General features: G+C 49.8%; 1 protein-coding gene across 1 annotated transcript in view; it reads left to right on the plus strand.

Annotated features, from left to right (window-relative positions):
* Window positions 1-17,963, plus strand: part of TENM2 (teneurin transmembrane protein 2) — a 504,145-nt gene that overhangs the window by 275,028 nt on the left and 211,154 nt on the right. The window contains exon 7 of the mRNA XM_075542722.1: window positions 11,562-11,757. Coding sequence (XP_075398837.1) covers window positions 11,562-11,757 — 196 coding nt within the window. The remainder of the gene's footprint in view (window positions 1-11,561; window positions 11,758-17,963) is intronic.

The following is a 17,963-nucleotide window of genomic DNA, read 5'->3' on the forward strand; positions in this document are numbered from 1 at the left end:
TTGTTCTTTGATGCCTGATAACTGATCCCTTCAGAACCACGTGATCACACAGGCTGGTGTGTTCTTCCATGTGGGCTTTGTTGCTTCTGAGCTAGATGTTCGCTTGTTTATCTTCAAGCCTTTAAGACCCCAGACGCTATATCTTTTGATAGCCGGGCACCATCAGCTTACTTCACCTCATTTGCTTGTTCACCCGATTTGACTTCAGCCAATTTAATAGAAGAAAGTATTCATGCATTGAGAGAGTGCTTGAGTAGAGGCCCAAGGTCCCTCCACCACCTTCATACTAAACCTATAAACATAGGCACATAGATCTATTCCCCATCCATATATATATATTTTTTTTCTATATGTACATGTCTTTGTCTAGACCTCTATAAATGCCCTTTGCCTCCTAGCTCTTTCCTCTATTTCCCTTGACTTTCCTCCTGCCCCACTATCATGCTCCGTCCCCACCTGGTTTTCAGTTCTACCTCTTCGTTACATTACCCTTGATCATTCCCTACCAGGCCTGCCACACCCACCTCACCACCAATTTGGATCCCTTGTTGTTCCTTGTCCCTGGGTTTGTTAACACCACTTCCTTACCTCCCACCTCCCCCTATCCCATGTCCCCCTGGAACTGTTGGTCCCATTGTTTTTCTCCAGATAGTTCACCCAGCCTATCCTATTTAGACAGACCTGCGGAGATAATAACATGCACAGAAACAAGACAGAGCAAAGTCAAGCAACAGTACACAACAACACAACAACAACAGACCACTGACGAAGAACCAAAAAAAAACACATCAAGAAAGAAAAGCTTGTAGTTAGTTCAAGGATCATTTGTTGGCCTTTCGGAGTATTTTCCAGTCCAGTCTGTTGGAGCACCACGTCCTGGCCCCCAAAGTCCCCTTTGAGCATTCCCTGCGGACCTTTCTGCTCCATTCCCTTGCTGTTCCACTGCACTCCCCCAGTGCTTTGCCTTCGTGTGGTGGGATCAGGTCAGGTGCAATTCGCACACTGTGTCTCCAGTGCTGTCCCCGGCAGGGCCATGGGTCAGTGAGGGATGTCATATCTCATAGTGGGGCTGGTCATGTGGACCTCTCTGTGGACTGGCTGCTCTAATTGGGGTCATCATCCTCAGGGCCTAGTGGGCCAGGATGTGCTCCACTCTCTCCAACTCCCTCTTCATCTGCTCCCGTGGCTCCAATCAGATATGTCCTTCTCCCAGAGCTGCAGATTCAATGTCGTCCTTTGAAACAAATTCTTCGGGGGAGAAGGGCAGGCATCCACTTAATATTTGGTACTGGGGCCAGCCTCCCAGACCTCTCCACTGGTTCCGTACTCCATGCCAGAATGTTGCATTCACACCTTGAGGTACTAGGTTGAAATTTGATCCCTCTTTCCCTGTGGAGATATAAACAATACCCTCCCCTTGGGTGGGTTAGCACCCCATGCCCCTGTTCCCCTTTTCTTCCTTATATTCATCCTTTACCCCCCACCCCCTTGTTTCAAGATAAAGTACCTGTCCTAGTGGAGAGAAAAGTGGTGGGGGAAAGAGCGTGCCTTTAGGCAGAGGGTGTGAGGATACTCCTGTGGGTGTGGCCCATGCTGAAGCTCTGGAAGACTCTAGTCCTCTTGTTAGACACATGATCTTCTTTAGCCATCGCCCGCCTGGGAGGGCACAAGCATTTTAGTTAAAACAGGCTCCTGCAGGCAAGGAGTGGCTGCGTGAACCAGCCTCTCGGAGACTCCAGAGGTTGTGACCCTGTGCTGGATTGTTGCACATTCGCAGCTGTGTACACAGTCCCAGCCAGGAGCATCTGTCCAGGAAGAGTGACAGATGAGCGCCAACTGTGTGCCCTGGTAATATAGTGGTTGAGTTGGGCTTCAATCGGCATGGTCACCAGTTCGAAATCACCAGCAGCTCTGCAGGAGAAAGACTGGGCTTCCTATTCCCATAAACAGTCAGTCTCAGAAATTCCCGGGGGATCCCTGTGAGGCAGCATGGACTCGGTGGCAGTGGGCTCGGTTTACTGTGTGCCAAAAGGAATTTCGGGGGCGGGGGGGGCACAATTGGCTATGTGCCCCCCCCCAGCTAAGTTAGCAGTCGGAACTAGGTGCTGTGGTACATCAGTCCAAAAGTTCTTTTGTTTACAAACAATAAACTCTGAGAACCTTCCAGAGGTTCATCAGAAGAAAGGCCTGGTGACCTGCTTCCAGAAGATCACAGCCATGGCCCACAGGGGCTCTCTAAGTCAGATCCAACTCAGTGGCAATGGGTTGGGCTTGGTCTTTCGCAGGCTGTTTAGGCCTCTTTGTTTTGAGGCGTAGGTTATGGCATGGTGTGAATAGATGATTTCCCTGCTCAGAATCCTTCCTCTCTGTGATGGGCTCTGAGTAGGGAAACCTGACATCCCAAACCCATTGCCTTGGAGTGGATTCCAGCTACTAGTGGCCCTATGTGGGGTTTGTATTAGATAGGTGGATAGGCAAGAGAGAGAGAGAGAGAGAGAGAGAGAGAGAGAGAGAGAGAGAGAGAGAGAGAGAGAGAGAACGAGATGTTCTACTCTGCACGCATGGCATCGCCATGAGTTGGAATCAACTCAACAGCACCCAGGGTCATATGCCAAAGGGCGGTAGCAGTAGGCAAGGCTGAGCTCTCTGACTTTGCCCTCTACGGCTGCTGACCCTCCAGGAAGTCCCAGGAAAACCCACCTGTCAGGAAATGCATCCCAGACCAGGGTTGTCTTGCTCTGGCCTGGCCTCCTTGCTAAAGGTTAAGCTCCCCTGCATCTGTTGGGGACCCCCACCTGTGGTGCCCACAGGAGAGGAGATGCACTGCTGGGCTGTCCATCTATTCGCTGTGCTGGCAACCATGACCCTGAGTCATGGTGCCTCGTCTACTCTGTTCCTGTTCCCCACCTCCCCTGGCCCGGGTAACAGAGACCTCCAACAAAACATACTCCTCCGAGACTTAAGAATAATAGTTCTGGGCTCTGTAAGGCGGTGGGGTGGTGAACTTGTCCGACACCCCATAGTCTGTTCATCTTCATCTCCAGTCACCAAACCATCAAAGCCACTGCCGGCCAGTCAAAAGGCTCACATTATTAAAAAGGAGTAGAAATCCCTGAGAGGTGAGATCAGGTGGTACCTGTCTGTGTTGGCTGCCTCTGGCCAGCCCTGGGTCATGGCCACCCTTTGGGTCATAACTGGCTGCATTTCTGGAGTAGCTTCCCGGGTCTTTCTTCCTCACATATGATCATGATGTTTGCCACCATGGAAGAAAGCGTGTGAGGAAAGAGCCAGGTGAAGAGGCCCACCCATTTCCATGTATTCTCCCCACTCTGCTCTACAAGGAACTGGCATTGTGGGTTATTCATTGGGCTGGTAACCTTCAGGTCATTGGTTCAAACCCATGAGCTATGAGAACGATGAGGCCATCTGCTCCCCAAAAGATGTGTCGATTGAAGATGCATTGGGTGACCATGAGTCAGAACTAGCTCGGAGCAACGGGTTTTGGTTTTGACAAGTGGGTCAAGCATCAGGTCAGAGGTTCCAAACCGCTAGGCACTCTGAGGGAGAAAGATGAGGCTACCTGCTTCTGTAGAGATGTATCATCCCAGCAGCCCTGATCCTCTGTCTCTTCTGAGTCGGAACAGACACCAGGTGGTGGGTCTGGGGTTCCATTAGTGAGTGGCCCTCTGTCATCTCTCCCCTGGATCCTTGCTTTGGGGCAGAGCTTGGGCGGGTTGGCACAGGACTTGTTCTCACAGCCCATCAGTGCTCGGCTTGGGGCACACCCACCCTTGTACCAGTCAGGTCCCTCACCAAGTGGTCCTTCAGATACTGGAAGTGGAACCTGGAAAAGACAAGGCCATGCGCAGGGCCTCTGCTAGAAGGCTGCAGGCCTTATGACCCTCCCTCTTCCCTTTGCACCCTTTGAACGACAGACGAGACCTGCTGCTGGCCTTTAATGAGGGACCGGCCAGGCACTCTTTGCCAAGGGCCTGGCTGGAGGCAGAGGGAGATAAATGACACACACACACCCCATGAGTGACTGACTGCAGCTAAGCCCTGCCCGCTGTCACTGCTGCAGCCAGAGCCCCTGTGGTCATGTGGCTTCAAGCAGCCCTGGCGCATACAGGCGGCTTCCCTGCAATCCCACCAACTGTTGTGCGTGCCCTGCCATCTGAGGTGGAATCCACAGCAGACTCAGGGCGAGCGGGCCCTGCCAGGGCGGAGCGCTGGGAAATGTCAGCTTTTATTGCTTTTCCAGTCCACGTCGACCCTCGTTCCAAACAGCAATTAAGTCCTTTCCCCCCTTTCCCGAAGTCCTGGGCCCAGTAATAATGCCTTCCCAAAGGGCAACGACTCTGTCTTTAACCTTGCCCTCTTTGGCAGGTGTGTGGCCAGGTGTCTCCAGGTAGATACCTCCCCGTCTGAGAGAGTGATGGGCACGTCATGCTCCATGGTCTGGGCTCCTCTGGAAGCCCACTGAGTTATTGTAATTGCCATTCCTCTGCGGCCTCTGCCAAGAAGTGGGGAGCTTTATAATTGGATCAGTCAAATATTTGCAGTGGTTTATTTCTTTGCCCACAGGAGTGGCGTTTCCATGCCACTTTGGGGTACGACTGATGAGTCAGGCACAGCCCGTACCTTGCGTGCCAATGTGGGCGGTCTCTCGAAGGCCAGGGGGGAAAGGGAGCACTTTCAGGAAGGCTGCTCTGGGTGAGCGTGCTGTCAGCCTTGGGGTGGCCGCCCTGCTGAGAACAGACAGATAGCTGCCTGGGAGGTTGACTTTCTCCTGCAGCCTCCACTTGGGCTTGGGCCAGGTGTCTGGGCACCTCTTTGAGGATTTCTACAGACCTAGGAGATAAAGTGGCTGTGCAGTGACAGTCTGAGTCACAGCCCAGTCCTCTGAGCATCCCTGGGTCCGGGGTCGATGGTGATGGGCATCCTGGGACAGAGGAGACAGGCTTCCCTGGTCTGGAGCTGGAGGAGGTTGCCAGCCCCAGTGCTGGTGCATGAAAAGGGGAGTCTGGCCAGGGCCTGGGCTCTTGGAAATGACCTCCTTCTAATGTCAGCAGGTCTGCCAAGCAAGCTGGTCAGACTGCAGTCTAGGAATCCTAGAGAGCGGAGCCTTCCCTGAACCAGATGGCCTCTCTGCAAACGGGCATCTTCCTGGGCTCCTGGGCACTAGGCCCTGGATGGCAGGCTCCATTTCTGGCTGGGCTGACCCACCTTGTGTCTCTAGCCCTTCCTCTGAATAAAAACAACAAACAAACAAACACAAAGCAGTTGCCACAGAGTGATTCTGACCCACAGGGACCCCTCATCCATCCGTCAGAGTCGACCTGTGTTCCACAGGAGGGTCAAGGTTGTGACCTGTCAGAAACAGCTCACCAGGTCACCCTCCCTCGTGCCTCTGGGTGCGTTCAAACAGCCAGCCTTTCCGGTGTGGGCTCACTTGCTTCTGCCACCCAATGACTGCTTTCTAGAGACTAACGTCCTAGACTCATGCTTGGTGCATGGCCACGTGTGTCTTCCAAAGGGGAGGAGCAACAGGTGTCAGCTGGGCCAGTCCCAGGCACCCTGGATGAACAGACCCCCTGCACAAAGCAGAACGTCAGAGTGTGACCAAAGAAGACATTTCTCCGCCTTGCTGGGCCATCCTCCTTCTGCCCATAAGGAATGGGAAACAGGCTAGAAATGGTTACGACCTTGAGGGGTGAGCTTCGGAAGGAAGAGAGAAAGGAGGTCAAGAGTTCGATGGAGGAGGATGAATACTGGCTAGCCTCGCTAGTGCTGAGGTGGCAAATAGGACTCACCACCCCGTGCCTCCACTGAACACACACCCCAGGCTTGCTCATGCCGTAGTTCAGGCTCCTCTCCAAAGGCTGCTCCTGCTGTGACTGCCCCACCTGGGCTCTGAGAGTGGCTAGTGCCCTCCAGCAGCAGAGGGGATGGAGGGGAGTGCTGGCAGGTTACACCGGGTACTTGAGGGCCGTGTCTAGAAGCCTGACCCACCCCACAGTTACACTCCACCCACCAGGACCCCGCCATGGGCTCCCACCTTGCTACAGTGAGGCTGAGACAGAGAAAGAACTGCTGTGGGGAGTGTCCAGCAGTCTACCACAGAGGGGAGTCAGCTGCTGCCTCCGAGGAGGAAGGGATGAAGGGAAGAGAGGAGCAAAGGACATCCCAAGGAAAGAGGTGTGCACTGGGTCAGGGAAAGGTGGCCTCCTCCAGGCCCTTCCTCACACTCTGTGTTACATGTGAACGTGTCAGCATGGTTGGCCCTGGAGCTGCCTAATTCCTGCTGGCCACCCCACCCCCAACCCCGCAAGATAAGTGAGTGATGGAGATGATTGTTAGAGATGTGATCTTGCAAAGTTCACACTTTCCCCACTGCATCTGAGTCCATTCCAACTCATAGTTAGTCGGCAGGACAGAGCCCGACTGCCCACAGAGGTGCTGGGCTGCAAGACCTCACTGAAGCCGCGGACTGGTTCAAACCACCCAACTTCCAGTTAGCAGCCCGATGCTTAACACACTGCAACACCAGAGCTCTTCATAGCAACTGCGCTTCCGTATGGAAAAGAAATGCCACCAACTCAGTACCTCATCATGTGATATAGCCAATACTTCCCGGTCCGATTCTGCTTCAGGGGACAAAAGGGTGCTGGCTGACATTCCCAGAGCATGTTGACCATACCAGGCTAAGTGAGCACTTTCCATTTGTGACACAGTGGATCTGCACAACACCTCGTGATATGGGTCCTGCTCATCATCCTCATGTGAAAGACAAGGGACACGAGGCACAGAGACTGTAAATGACAAGGATCTAGCACTGAAATCTATCGTCTGCACCACCCCAAAATGCAGATGGTATCCCTGTCCTTCGTAGTTAATATTCTTCGGGGGAAGCAGACAATAAACACATCAAACAAAAATCCTAACCTGTGAGGAGGTGGACCAGGAGCACTCGTGGAGTAGTAGGCTATGCATTCAGCTGCTAACCCCAAGGTCGGCGGTTCATAATCACCAGCAGCAGGGAAAAAGAGGAGTCTTTCTACTCCTGTGAAGATTTACAGTCTCAGAAACCCACAGAGGCAGTTCTTCTTTGTCCTGCCGGGACACGGCGAGACAGAAGCAGCTGGATGGCAGTGGGTTGGGAGTTTGGAGCCGCTGGTAAGTACACCATAAAGAAAATCAAGCTCAGTAAAGGGATCTAGTGTTGAGACACATCAGACTCCTTAGCACATCACACTCACATGTCCCAGTATCCTGTTTGAGAGCTCCTGGCTAGTAGATTCTTCCCTAAATGAAAACTGACCTGTGCTCTTCCAGACAGGGACTCTGAGGAGCCGGCCAAAGTCGATGTCTTTCCCTCCACTGATAAATGCCCTTTCACAGAATAATTTGATTGGCTGAGCCACAGGCATTGCCAGTACTCCTAAGCCATTTTCATGTCCTTTGGCTGGTCAGCCCGTTCAGCAAGAGATGACTGATGCCCATATTAGGCATGAGCAAGGCCCTATTCCAGCCGTCGCCTTCCCCCAACGTTTCCTCGGGGTGATATCTTGGCCCCCAAATCAAGTCTATTTTTCTCCCCGCGGCACCAAAGACATTACATTCAGTCCTCTGGCTGACAGCAATCTGTAGACATGTGGGTCTCTGTTGTTGGACATTTGGCGAGGTTCCGACGGAACAAATGCTTTGGTTACAAAGGTCTCCAAAAGCCGCCTCGGTTTGTCATATCACTTTAAGTCATTTATTTTACTTTTACAGACTGCTGTGGCCAAAGGGATGTGGGGTAGAGGGAAGCTAATAGGGAAATAAACGCTCCTTTCCGGAGGCCCGCGGAGGGGGAGCCCACTTCCCAAGCCATGGAAGCTCTCCGGGGGAAGGGTAGGGTCCTGGGTGTCTCTCCTCTGTGACCCCCTGACGTGGAGGAAGGTGAGTCGTGGTGGCACAGCACTGATGGAATGGCCAGGATCTTCCAGGCACTGCCCAAATGTTAGCGCGTGTCATCCTGAAGAGACCCGACCGCTAGGGGTTAGTCTCCCCAGGATTCCAACCAGAGAGAGGGCAATGGGGATTCCTGGAGGTCCCACAGGACTAAATGACAGAGTTGGGATCCAAACCCAGGTTCGTCTGGTGCTGGAGCCTCTGTGCCTCCACGCGTCAAGTCTCCTGTTCTCAGGAATAACATTTCAGAGGAGGGAACACTGTCCGTTTTGATCACAGGGCTGTCACCTGAGAAGAGTTTCGTTTTACAAAGTTTGTAAAGGGGGCAAGAGGTGGCATCTGCGACTCCAAAGAGGAGCCCCAATGGCACAGTGATTAAAGCGCTCCGCTGCTAACTGAAAGGCCAGCGGTGCAAACTCGCCAGCGACTCCCAGGGAGAAAGGGGAGGCAGACGGCTTCCGTAAAGGTTTACCAACTCAGAAACCCTGTGCGGCAGCACCGCCCCACCCTCGAGGGTGGCCGCGAGGCTTGTGCTCTTTGGTTTTTAGGTTTGTAACCTAGGAAAGCCTCTTATGGGGGTAGAGCAGAGAGCACTTGATGCCCAGGGGCGACTTTCCTACTACACTCGGAGCGTTCGCTGGAAATCTCAGTGTAAGTGGCTTTTCTAGAGTGTGCTATAGAAAGAGTTCTTAAGATTAGTCCACTTTAACTCGGGAGGCGCCAAGTTCATGGTCAGCAAATGAGGACCACTGGGGTTCTCCTGCCTCTCCACCATTCTCTCTGTCCAGCATATCTCCAAGTACTGGCCGCACCTCCTTTAAAATGGTCCTCAAAGCAGTCCCGTGCCCCTTCATCCGTGGTCCCAACCAAGACCTTCGTCCCCTCCCACCTCCTAACTGGTCTTCCTGCTTTGTAGCATTACCACCTCAAAAGTGCATCTCCTACCTTCCCTGCAATTTAATTCCTCAAAACATCTCTTTCTAGAACCCTAAAGACCTAGAAATAAACATAGGAGGATAGTTTAAGGTCTAGTTTTGGACAAGGAACTCTTAGGTCGAACATCATTAGAATAAGCAACAAAGTACAAATAGGTAAAATGATTTCATCAATATTAAAGTTTGAGAGGAAAACTGCAGAATGGGAGGAAACCTTTGAAACCAGATATCTCGTTAGAGGAGCCCTGGTGGTGTAGTGTTAACAACCAGGTCAGCAGGTAGACACCACCAGATGCTCTGCGGGAGAAAGATGAGACTTTCTACTCCCATAGAGATTGACCGTCTCAGACACCCAGGGGTGCACTTCTACCTTGCCCTGTAGGGTCACCATGAATCATAGTTGATTCAAGGGTAATGAGTTTGGTCTGGGTATCTAGTAAGGATTTGATCCAGAATATAAAAAGAGCTCCTACCACTGAACAACAAAAAGATAACCACATTTTTCAAAATGGGCAGCAAGACTTCCTTGGACGTTTTTCTGAAGAAGATATTCAAATGGCCAATAAGCATATGAAATGGTGCTTGAAGCCACTAGTTATTAGGTAAATGCAAATCAAAACCACTATGAGATACCAACTTAAAGGGAACAGCAAGTTTGGGCAGGGAATGTGGAGAAATTGAAAGTTGTATACATTGCTGGGCAGGAGCCCTGGTGGCCTAGTGGCTATGAGTTGAGCTGTGATCCACAAGTGTATCAGTTCGAAATCACCAGGAGGTTTCTCTGAAGGAGACAGACAGGGCCTTCTACTCCCATAAAGAATTCCAGTCTCAGACACTCACAGGAGCCGTTCTACCCTGTCCTGCAAAGTGGCTATGAGTCGGCATTGACTGGATGGCAGGGAGTTTGGACATTGCTGATAGGAATGCATAATGTGAAGCAGTTTGGAAGGTCCTCAAAAATTACCTGAGGTTCACACCTCAAAGAAGTGAACGCAGGGAGAAACACAAGTACGTGTGGCCCAGTGTTGGCTGCAGCATTGCTCATAAGCGTCAAGAGGTGGGGACACCCCTCAATAGACAGGGAGTGAACAAACATGAAGCATGCGGGCAGTGGAGTATCACTGAGCCGGAAAGAGAAGTGATGCTTTCTGCTCCAAGCTACCATGGGAGTGAACCTTGAGAACTTCATCCTGAGGGAAATGTCAGGCACGATCGGGCAGCTCTTGTAGGACACCGTTTATGCGAGATATCCAGAAGAGGCCAATGCACGGAGAAGCAATGTATTAGAGATTGCCATGGGTTTGAGTGGGAGTGGAAAAATGGTGAATGCTTCTTTAAAATGTACCAGGTTTCTGTTCCTGGGGAGCACAACTTTCGGCATGGACGGTGGTGAGGGTCGTAGGCAGCGTTTTATGTGTCTCAATCCTGGGACTGAAGTGTTCACTTGCAAATGTTAAAGTAGGAGACGGATTGTTACGTATATTTTGCCACAGTGAAATCATTTACAAGAAAAATAATTTCCTTCATTACATCAGTCATTGCTCAAGGCCTCTCAGTGGCTCCCACTTGCCTGTTCTCTAGAGCAAGCCTCTCCCGGGTCAGGCTTGCTCTCTCTAGCCCCGAGTCGGCTAGCCTTCACTGGCCACTCCCTCGGTCACTGAGTGCTTCCAGCTTTAAGCCTCTTTCCACTGAAGTGGAATTTGACATTTAATTGTTTTCTCTGAGGTCAAGGACTCAGGGGTCAAGAGCATTGTACCTGGATGGACCTTGACCACTTCGGAGCTGTATGACTTTGGACACATTGCTTGACTTTCTGGAGCCTCAGTCTACTTATTCATAAAAGTACCCATATCTTATAGATTTTCTTTCAGCAAATGAATGAAATCATAATGATCATAATAATAACTAACATGTAATTTTGCATTTGTTACATGCTAAGCAGTGTTCTAAATATGCTCTTATGCCTCCCAATCACCCTGTAATAAAGGTACCACTCTTTCCCCAGGTTTAGAAAATGGGGAAAACCAGTGCACTGACTGGTCCAACTTACAGAGGCCAGGCCATCAGGCTCCACATCCCTAAATCATAGCTACTCCCCTCGACCACTGACCATGGTAAATGACCACTAAATGATAGACAATAACACAGGTCCAAAATCCCTTATCAGAAACCCTGGGTTATCCAGATGTGTTTCAGATTTCAAAATTAGGGATGTTGTTCTTACAAAATCAATGCCTGGCAGGGTAGCAACCAATAACCAAGCACATTCCTAATTCTGCAACCAAATGACTAAATAGCACACTCTGAGAGAGGGATTCAGATCATATAGGACGTCACCACAGGCCAGGTCGGCTTTTGACACACTTAAGTGTGTTGCAAACTTACAAATGACCACCACCACCCCAAAAAATAAGTTTGGACTTTAAATTTGGTGGACTTTCGAATGGCACAGCGGGACTGTGACCAATAACAAGTATGCCTGCGGCACTGGTTGCCAACTTCACAAACAGTAGCTGTGCTCCATGGTTGACATTCTTAGGTTGTCTACTTGACTGGAGGAGCTCATGACACGATGACGAAGCGTTATTTCTCAGCTACAGCCGGAGTGACAAGGGAAGGTGGGAAGCAGGGGATCTTGTCTCAGACACGGCTCTCTCTCTCCTGCCCTAGTATGACTTCATGGAGCGCCTGGACGGGAAGGAGAAGTGGAGTGTGGTCGAGTCACCCCGGGAGCGCCGGAGCATCCAGACCCTGGTTCAGAACGAAGCTGTGTTTGTGCAGTACCTGGATGTGGGCCTGTGGCACCTGGCCTTCTACAATGACGGCAGAGACAAGGAGATGGTTTCTTTCAACACCGTGGTCCTAGGTAGGTTTGCGGTTCCCGAGGCAATGTGCCATGGGGGGATGATAGAAAGACCCAGGGGCTCATTAGAAAACATGTCTTCCAACGCAGATTCTACTAAGTAGGAGACCAAGCCAGAGTTTCTCATCCAGTTGTCCTCGACTTGACTGTCAATCACAACGGCCCCAGGTCCCTCAGAGGGAGGTTGTCGTGACTGATGTTGTTGAAGATCATTAAGCTTCCTTCTGAGGTGCCTCTGGGTAGACTAAACCACCAATCCTCTAGTTAGTAACAGCTCTCACTATGTGCAAGCTCCAGGGAGGCTGCTGTGTTAGTCCAGTGGACTGGAGAATCACAGTCATAGGCATTCATATGTGCGTAAGAGAAATTCTTTTATCAAAGAATAATTGTATACTAAGGGAACATCCCAGCCCAGTCAAGATCAAGTCCATAAGTCCAATATTAGACCATATGTCCAATACCAGACTGTATATTCCTCTTTAGACTCATACAGCGCATGCAATGACACAAAATGCAGGAGGATCACAGGCCAGTGGGTGAAAAGTCTTGTGGATCCAGTGGTGGTGGAAGCATCTCAGCACTGGTGTGGGTCTCCATGTGGGTCCTCCAGGCCTAAGACTTTGGCTCTATCAGTGTAGCTCCATGTGGCTTGTCAATAGGAATGTCTCCCAGGGAGACTGTCTGTATCTGGCTTCCAGTCAAGTATTTATCTCCATGGCTCCTCCAAAATGAGGTCATCAAACTGTGACCTGATTGACAGGCTAGATTTCACCCCTTCGCAAGTTGACAGGAGATTATGTCACTCCTACTGCTGCCACCAAAATTTAGCTCTGTTTAAAATGGGGCTTCTACCTATGCCACAAGAGAGCCTCTGCCTATCCAGAGGATTGAGTCATACCCTAGAACTTCAGTCAGACTTCCACAGAGCCTCAGCAAATCCCTGGCCTTTGATAAGCCTTGGTCTCTTTATAGTACAATATCACCAATACTAGTATTCATTTCATAGAGTTTTTGTAGGCTTATATGAGCTAACATCTGTAATCACTAAGGACATAGTCTCACGCCCACACAAAGCAAACTCACGGCCATCAAGTCGATTGCAACTCCTTGCGGCCCTATGAGGGCCTGTTGTATCCCTGCTTTTTATGACTTCTCAAGGAAAAGGCTAAAGCATGATCCAAAAGTCTTTGTGTACATGCACCAATCCCTGAAAAACCCACTGCCTGCCACTGAGTCAATTCTGACTCATAGCAAACTGATTTAGGATTTCCGGTGCTTTGTAAATCTTTACGGGAGCAGTCAGCTTCATCCTCTCCTGCCAAATGACTGGTGGGTTTGAACTGCCAACCTCGTGGTCAGCAGCCCCACACTTAACCCAGCAGCACCACCACAGCTCCCTTATACAGATGAACAAACCTTTCAAGGAGCTAAAAACTAGAGCAGATTCCACACATTTTCTAAAGCAAATCTCAGGAGTTTTAACCACCAAATAAGCTGCAAATGTTTTCATTAAGATGATTTCAATCTTCTGAGGTTGGTACTCTTCTTTCTGAGGCTAACTGACTGGATTCGGAGTGTTGTATGGCCAGACCTGTTTCACAGAGGAATAAACTGAGGTTTAGAAAGCTAAGTGTCTCACTCACAGTCCCACAGTCTTCTAGGCTAATCCATGGCGCCTTCCACACAACAGCTTTCAACCGTGGATCTCAGCGACTCCCAGTGGAGAAGCATAGATGAGCGATTAGATGAGGGAAAACCAAGTAGATCCAGAACGAGGTATCAGCTTTCCTTTCCACCTCAAGAGTCACTCAGGAGTCCTGGTGGTAGCATCGTGGGTTACATGGTGGGCTCTAACCACAAGGTCAGCAGTTCAAACCCATAGCTGCTCTGTGAGAAAAAAACAAGTCTGCCTGCTTCCATAAACATTTCCCAACTGTGAAAACCCCAAGGGACAGCTCTATTCTGTTCTGTAGGGTCACTATGAGTCGGAATCAATTCAATAGCCCTGGGGTTGGTTTGGTTTTAGTAACTAAGCAACTTAGCCTCCCAGAGTCTCCTTCTCACCATCTGAGAGAAGAGGAGAGAGCCAGCTCCAGAAGGTGAAAGGTGGAGTGGTTTGCATGTATACAATACGTCTCACACACGCTCGTTAGGCGCCATCAGGCAGTTCCAACTGACAGCAACCTCACTGGCAACAGAATGAAATAGTGCTCGTTCCTGGGCCATGTTCGCCGTGTGTCCAAGTGTGGGCCTTTGGTGCAGCCACTCTGTCAATCTGTCTCCTGGGGAGTGACGCACTTTTCCGCTGACTCTGTACTAAGTTTGGTGTCCTGCTCCAGAGACTAATCCTTCCTGATAACGTATCCAAAGTACAGAGAGCCTCACAATATTCTCGCTAAAGAGCGTGTGGGTTGTACTCCTTCTGATGCAGATGTGTCTGTTCTTCTGGCAGTCCGTGGTTCTCCACTTATTCTTGGCCTAAGCATCCATCCTTCTTGGGTCTTCCTATTGCCAAGCGTCCACATGCATAGGAGGTGATTGCAAATACCTGGCTTGGCTCAGGCACACCTTAGTCCTCCATTAACATCCTTGCTCTGCAGCACTGTAACTAGATCTTCAGCAGCAGGTTTGTCCACTGCAATACGGCATTTGATTCCTAACCTGATGCTTCGAGTTACTAGTGACTAAGAGATCGCCAATTATTTTTAAGAGCTCATTTTACATAATGCTTTTTTCTATTGACTGCAGTTAAGAGCTCTCCTATTGGCCAAATGTAGTTCCCTGAAGGTTCCCTGAATCTTGAAAGACACATGAGCAACCACAACTTCAGAATGGCAGAAGCGCAGATTGGTTTGGATGGGGACCCCAGGGATGAAGGCCAGCCGTATTCTCTCGGCTAAGGAAAGACTGGCCAGATCAGAGCTAGCCAAGTGCTTTAAAACAGGGGTTGGCACACTACAGCCCATGGGCTTCCTCTGGCTCCCTGCCTGTTTTTGTAAATAAACTTTTATTGGCTCACAGCCAAGCCTATCCATTTATGTATTGTCCAGCAGCTTTGGCACTATGTGGCAGAGCTGAGCAGTGGAGACAGAGACAGTATGGCCTGTAAAGCCTACAATATTTATTGTCTGTCCCTTTATAGAAAGTTTTCGACCATCATGCTAAGCCATGCTATAAAGTTTTATGATGAACTCATTTGAGAAGTCATCCACAGAAAGGGACATTTTCCAGATCTAGGAGGAGTGGAGGAGCGAGGGTGATGGTATTTTAAACATGTCGAGACTAGCTCATAAAAGGAAGAAGCTAGAAATTCATTTCATACTCGTGTGCGATGTTGTGGTTAAAACTATCCAGAACCTGCTACGAGAATATATCCTGAATTTAAACTCTAAAAGCCTGACACATACAGTCCCGCACACACCACACAGAGCAACTGGCTTAGTTGCAGGCTGAAAGGATTCAGGCATTCCTGATAGTGAGAACAGTTAATGTGCTCAACTGCTAACCAGAAGGTAGGAGGTTCGAATCTACCCAGAGGGACCTTAGAATAACCAGGTGATTAGCTCTTAAGCCATCACCCCTTGAAAATCCCATGGAACCCCTTTCTGACACACATGAGGTTGGCCAGCCAACAGTTGACTCAGGAAAAACTGTTTGATTCCTGGTGCAGGAAGTAGTGAATGGTTGAGAAAAACAGCAGCACAGTTACACAGGCAAAGGCACTTCCCACACACCACCTGTTGTATTAAGGAGCCCTGGAGGCATATCTGACATGGCATTGGACTACTTACCTAACGGTCGGCAGTTCAAAACCAACAGAAAAAGATGAGAGGGTCTACTACCGTAAAGATTGACTCTCAAAAACCTTATCAAGGGTGGCGATGAGCTAGCATCCACTGGATTGTAGCCCTTGTATCCTATGCCCTTTGGGTGCACTAGTTCCTAGAGTAGTTGTGTGAAGGGTATACCGTCACTGCCCACCCTCTCCACCTTCTGGTTAAGAAGGCAAGGCTGTGAGAAGCTAAACAGCTCACCTAAGTTCACACACAGCTAGTAAGAAGTGGAGTCAGATACAAACTTTCCAAAGCCTATGTTCTTAACCAGGGAGCTCTGGTGATAGGGTGCTTACAAGTTAGGCTGCCATCCACAAGACCAGCAGTTTGAAACTACCAGCCACTCCAAGACAGAAAGACAGGGCTTTCTACTCCCATCAACAGTCACGGTCTTGGAAACTCACAGGGGCAGTACCACCCTGTCCTATCAGGTTGCTATGAGTTGACATCGACTCAGTAGCAGTGAGTTTATGCTCTAGACTACTCGATTTCTGTGGGTCCCAGCCAAATAAATCCCTTTCCCCCTGAACAGTGAGCTTTCTGGTGGCTGGGGTGTGGAGATAATGACTCCCACCCCCACCTTCTTGTCTCCACATGGACACAGACATCATGGTGTAGGGAGTCGGGCTGCCCCCAGGCTATTACCCTCCTTCGGCTGTAGGAGCTGGGAATAGCGATTCTCCCCAGAGGTTTCCTCTTGTCTGCACAGTGGCTCAAAGAGAAAGTCCAAGGTAATGGGCCTAATAGTTGGGCAGACATCTTGATAGAGCAATGATAGTAATTGGTCTGAAATGCAGGGAAAAGGACAGTGTTTTATTTGGTCCAGTGGTTCTCCCACACATATCTATTATCAGAGTGTTCTCCGTTGAGAGCAGCCAGGAGCACTGAAAGCCCCTGAGAGGTGAACAGAAGGGAAAATGCTAGACGGGTGTCAATCAGCGATCACACTAAATATAACTCTGACTCAGGGAAGTCTTTGGATGTGTTTTGAGAGAAGTAGCCTGCTTTCAAAGATGAGTTTCATCTCCGGGGACAACAGAGAGGCTACCTCCTCCATGCAGAATGCCCTTTGCTGGGTTTACAACCCTGCCTGGTCAGTTTTGTTTCCCCTTCAGGAAAACTTACACCACGTTGACCAGATGGAAAGCCAATGAGATCTCAATGTTTGTATTGGAGTTATTTGCTGTCAAGGCATGCTAACATGTAGGGAAGCCAGGCAGGCAGTGCCGAGTGCTGCTGGGGGCCTTTCTAAACAGATCGCCAGAGTTGTCTTCTGGGGTACCTCAGGGTGGGTTCAGACTGCCAACCAGTTCCTGTCAACTGGAGGTTAGCGTAACTCTTCACCCACCCCCAAACCACTGCCACTCATGGGGACCCTATAGCAGCAGTTCTCAACCTGTGGGTCGAAGGACCCTTTCACAGAAGTTGCCTGAGACCATTGGAAAACCCATATTTCTGATGGGCTTAGGAACTGAGACCCCACTCCTCTATCCATCTCCAGGCGGGTCCGCCCACATGCAGATACGCCCACAGACGAGTGCGTGGCGTGAAGTCTGTTACCCATGCTACACGATGCTTCAAGGCCACATTTCATTTATTTGTAATTAGAAATAAATATTTCACAATATATAATTACATATTATTTTGTGATGAATCACTGTGCTCTCATTATGTTCAATTTGTCACAATGAAAATACATCCCACATATCAGATATTTACATTGCAATTAATAACAGTGGCAAAATGACAGTTACAAAGTACCAACGAAAATAATGTTATGGTTGGGGGTCACGACCACATGAGGAACTGTATGAAAGGAAGGTTGAGAACCACTGCCCTGTAGAATGGACTAGAACTGCCAAGCTTTCAATCTGTAGGGACCCAAACCACCCGCCTTGTCTTTCTCCTGCAGAACAGCTAGTGGATTTGGACTACCGACCCTTCGCTTAGGAACCCAATGCTTAACTCACTGCACTACCAAGGCTCTTTGGCCCACTCAGGGACCCTAATAGCTTAGTGTTACTATTGATAGGTGCTGACCTATTGCTCCCGGTGCCCAGTGTCTCTGTGTACAACCAAGCAAAGCACGGCCAGGCCCTGCACCATCTTCCTAATTGTTCTGCTGTGTGAGCCCAGGGTTGCAGCCACTGTGTCCCTCTGTCGTATGGTGACAGTCCTTCTCTCTTTCACTGCCCTCTACTTCCTCCAGGGACTGGTCTCTTCTGATAAAATGTCCAACGTACGTGAGACGAAGTCTCACCACCCTTGCTTCTAAGGAGCATTCTGACTGTACTTCTTCTAAGACTGACCTTTTTGGCCTTTGGGCAGTCCGTGGCACGTCCAATATACTTGGCCAGTACCACAAGTCCAACCCAA

This window comes from Tenrec ecaudatus, chromosome 2 (assembly GCF_050624435.1).
Source record: "Tenrec ecaudatus isolate mTenEca1 chromosome 2, mTenEca1.hap1, whole genome shotgun sequence".
Lineage (NCBI taxonomy): Eukaryota > Metazoa > Chordata > Mammalia > Afrosoricida > Tenrecidae > Tenrec > Tenrec ecaudatus.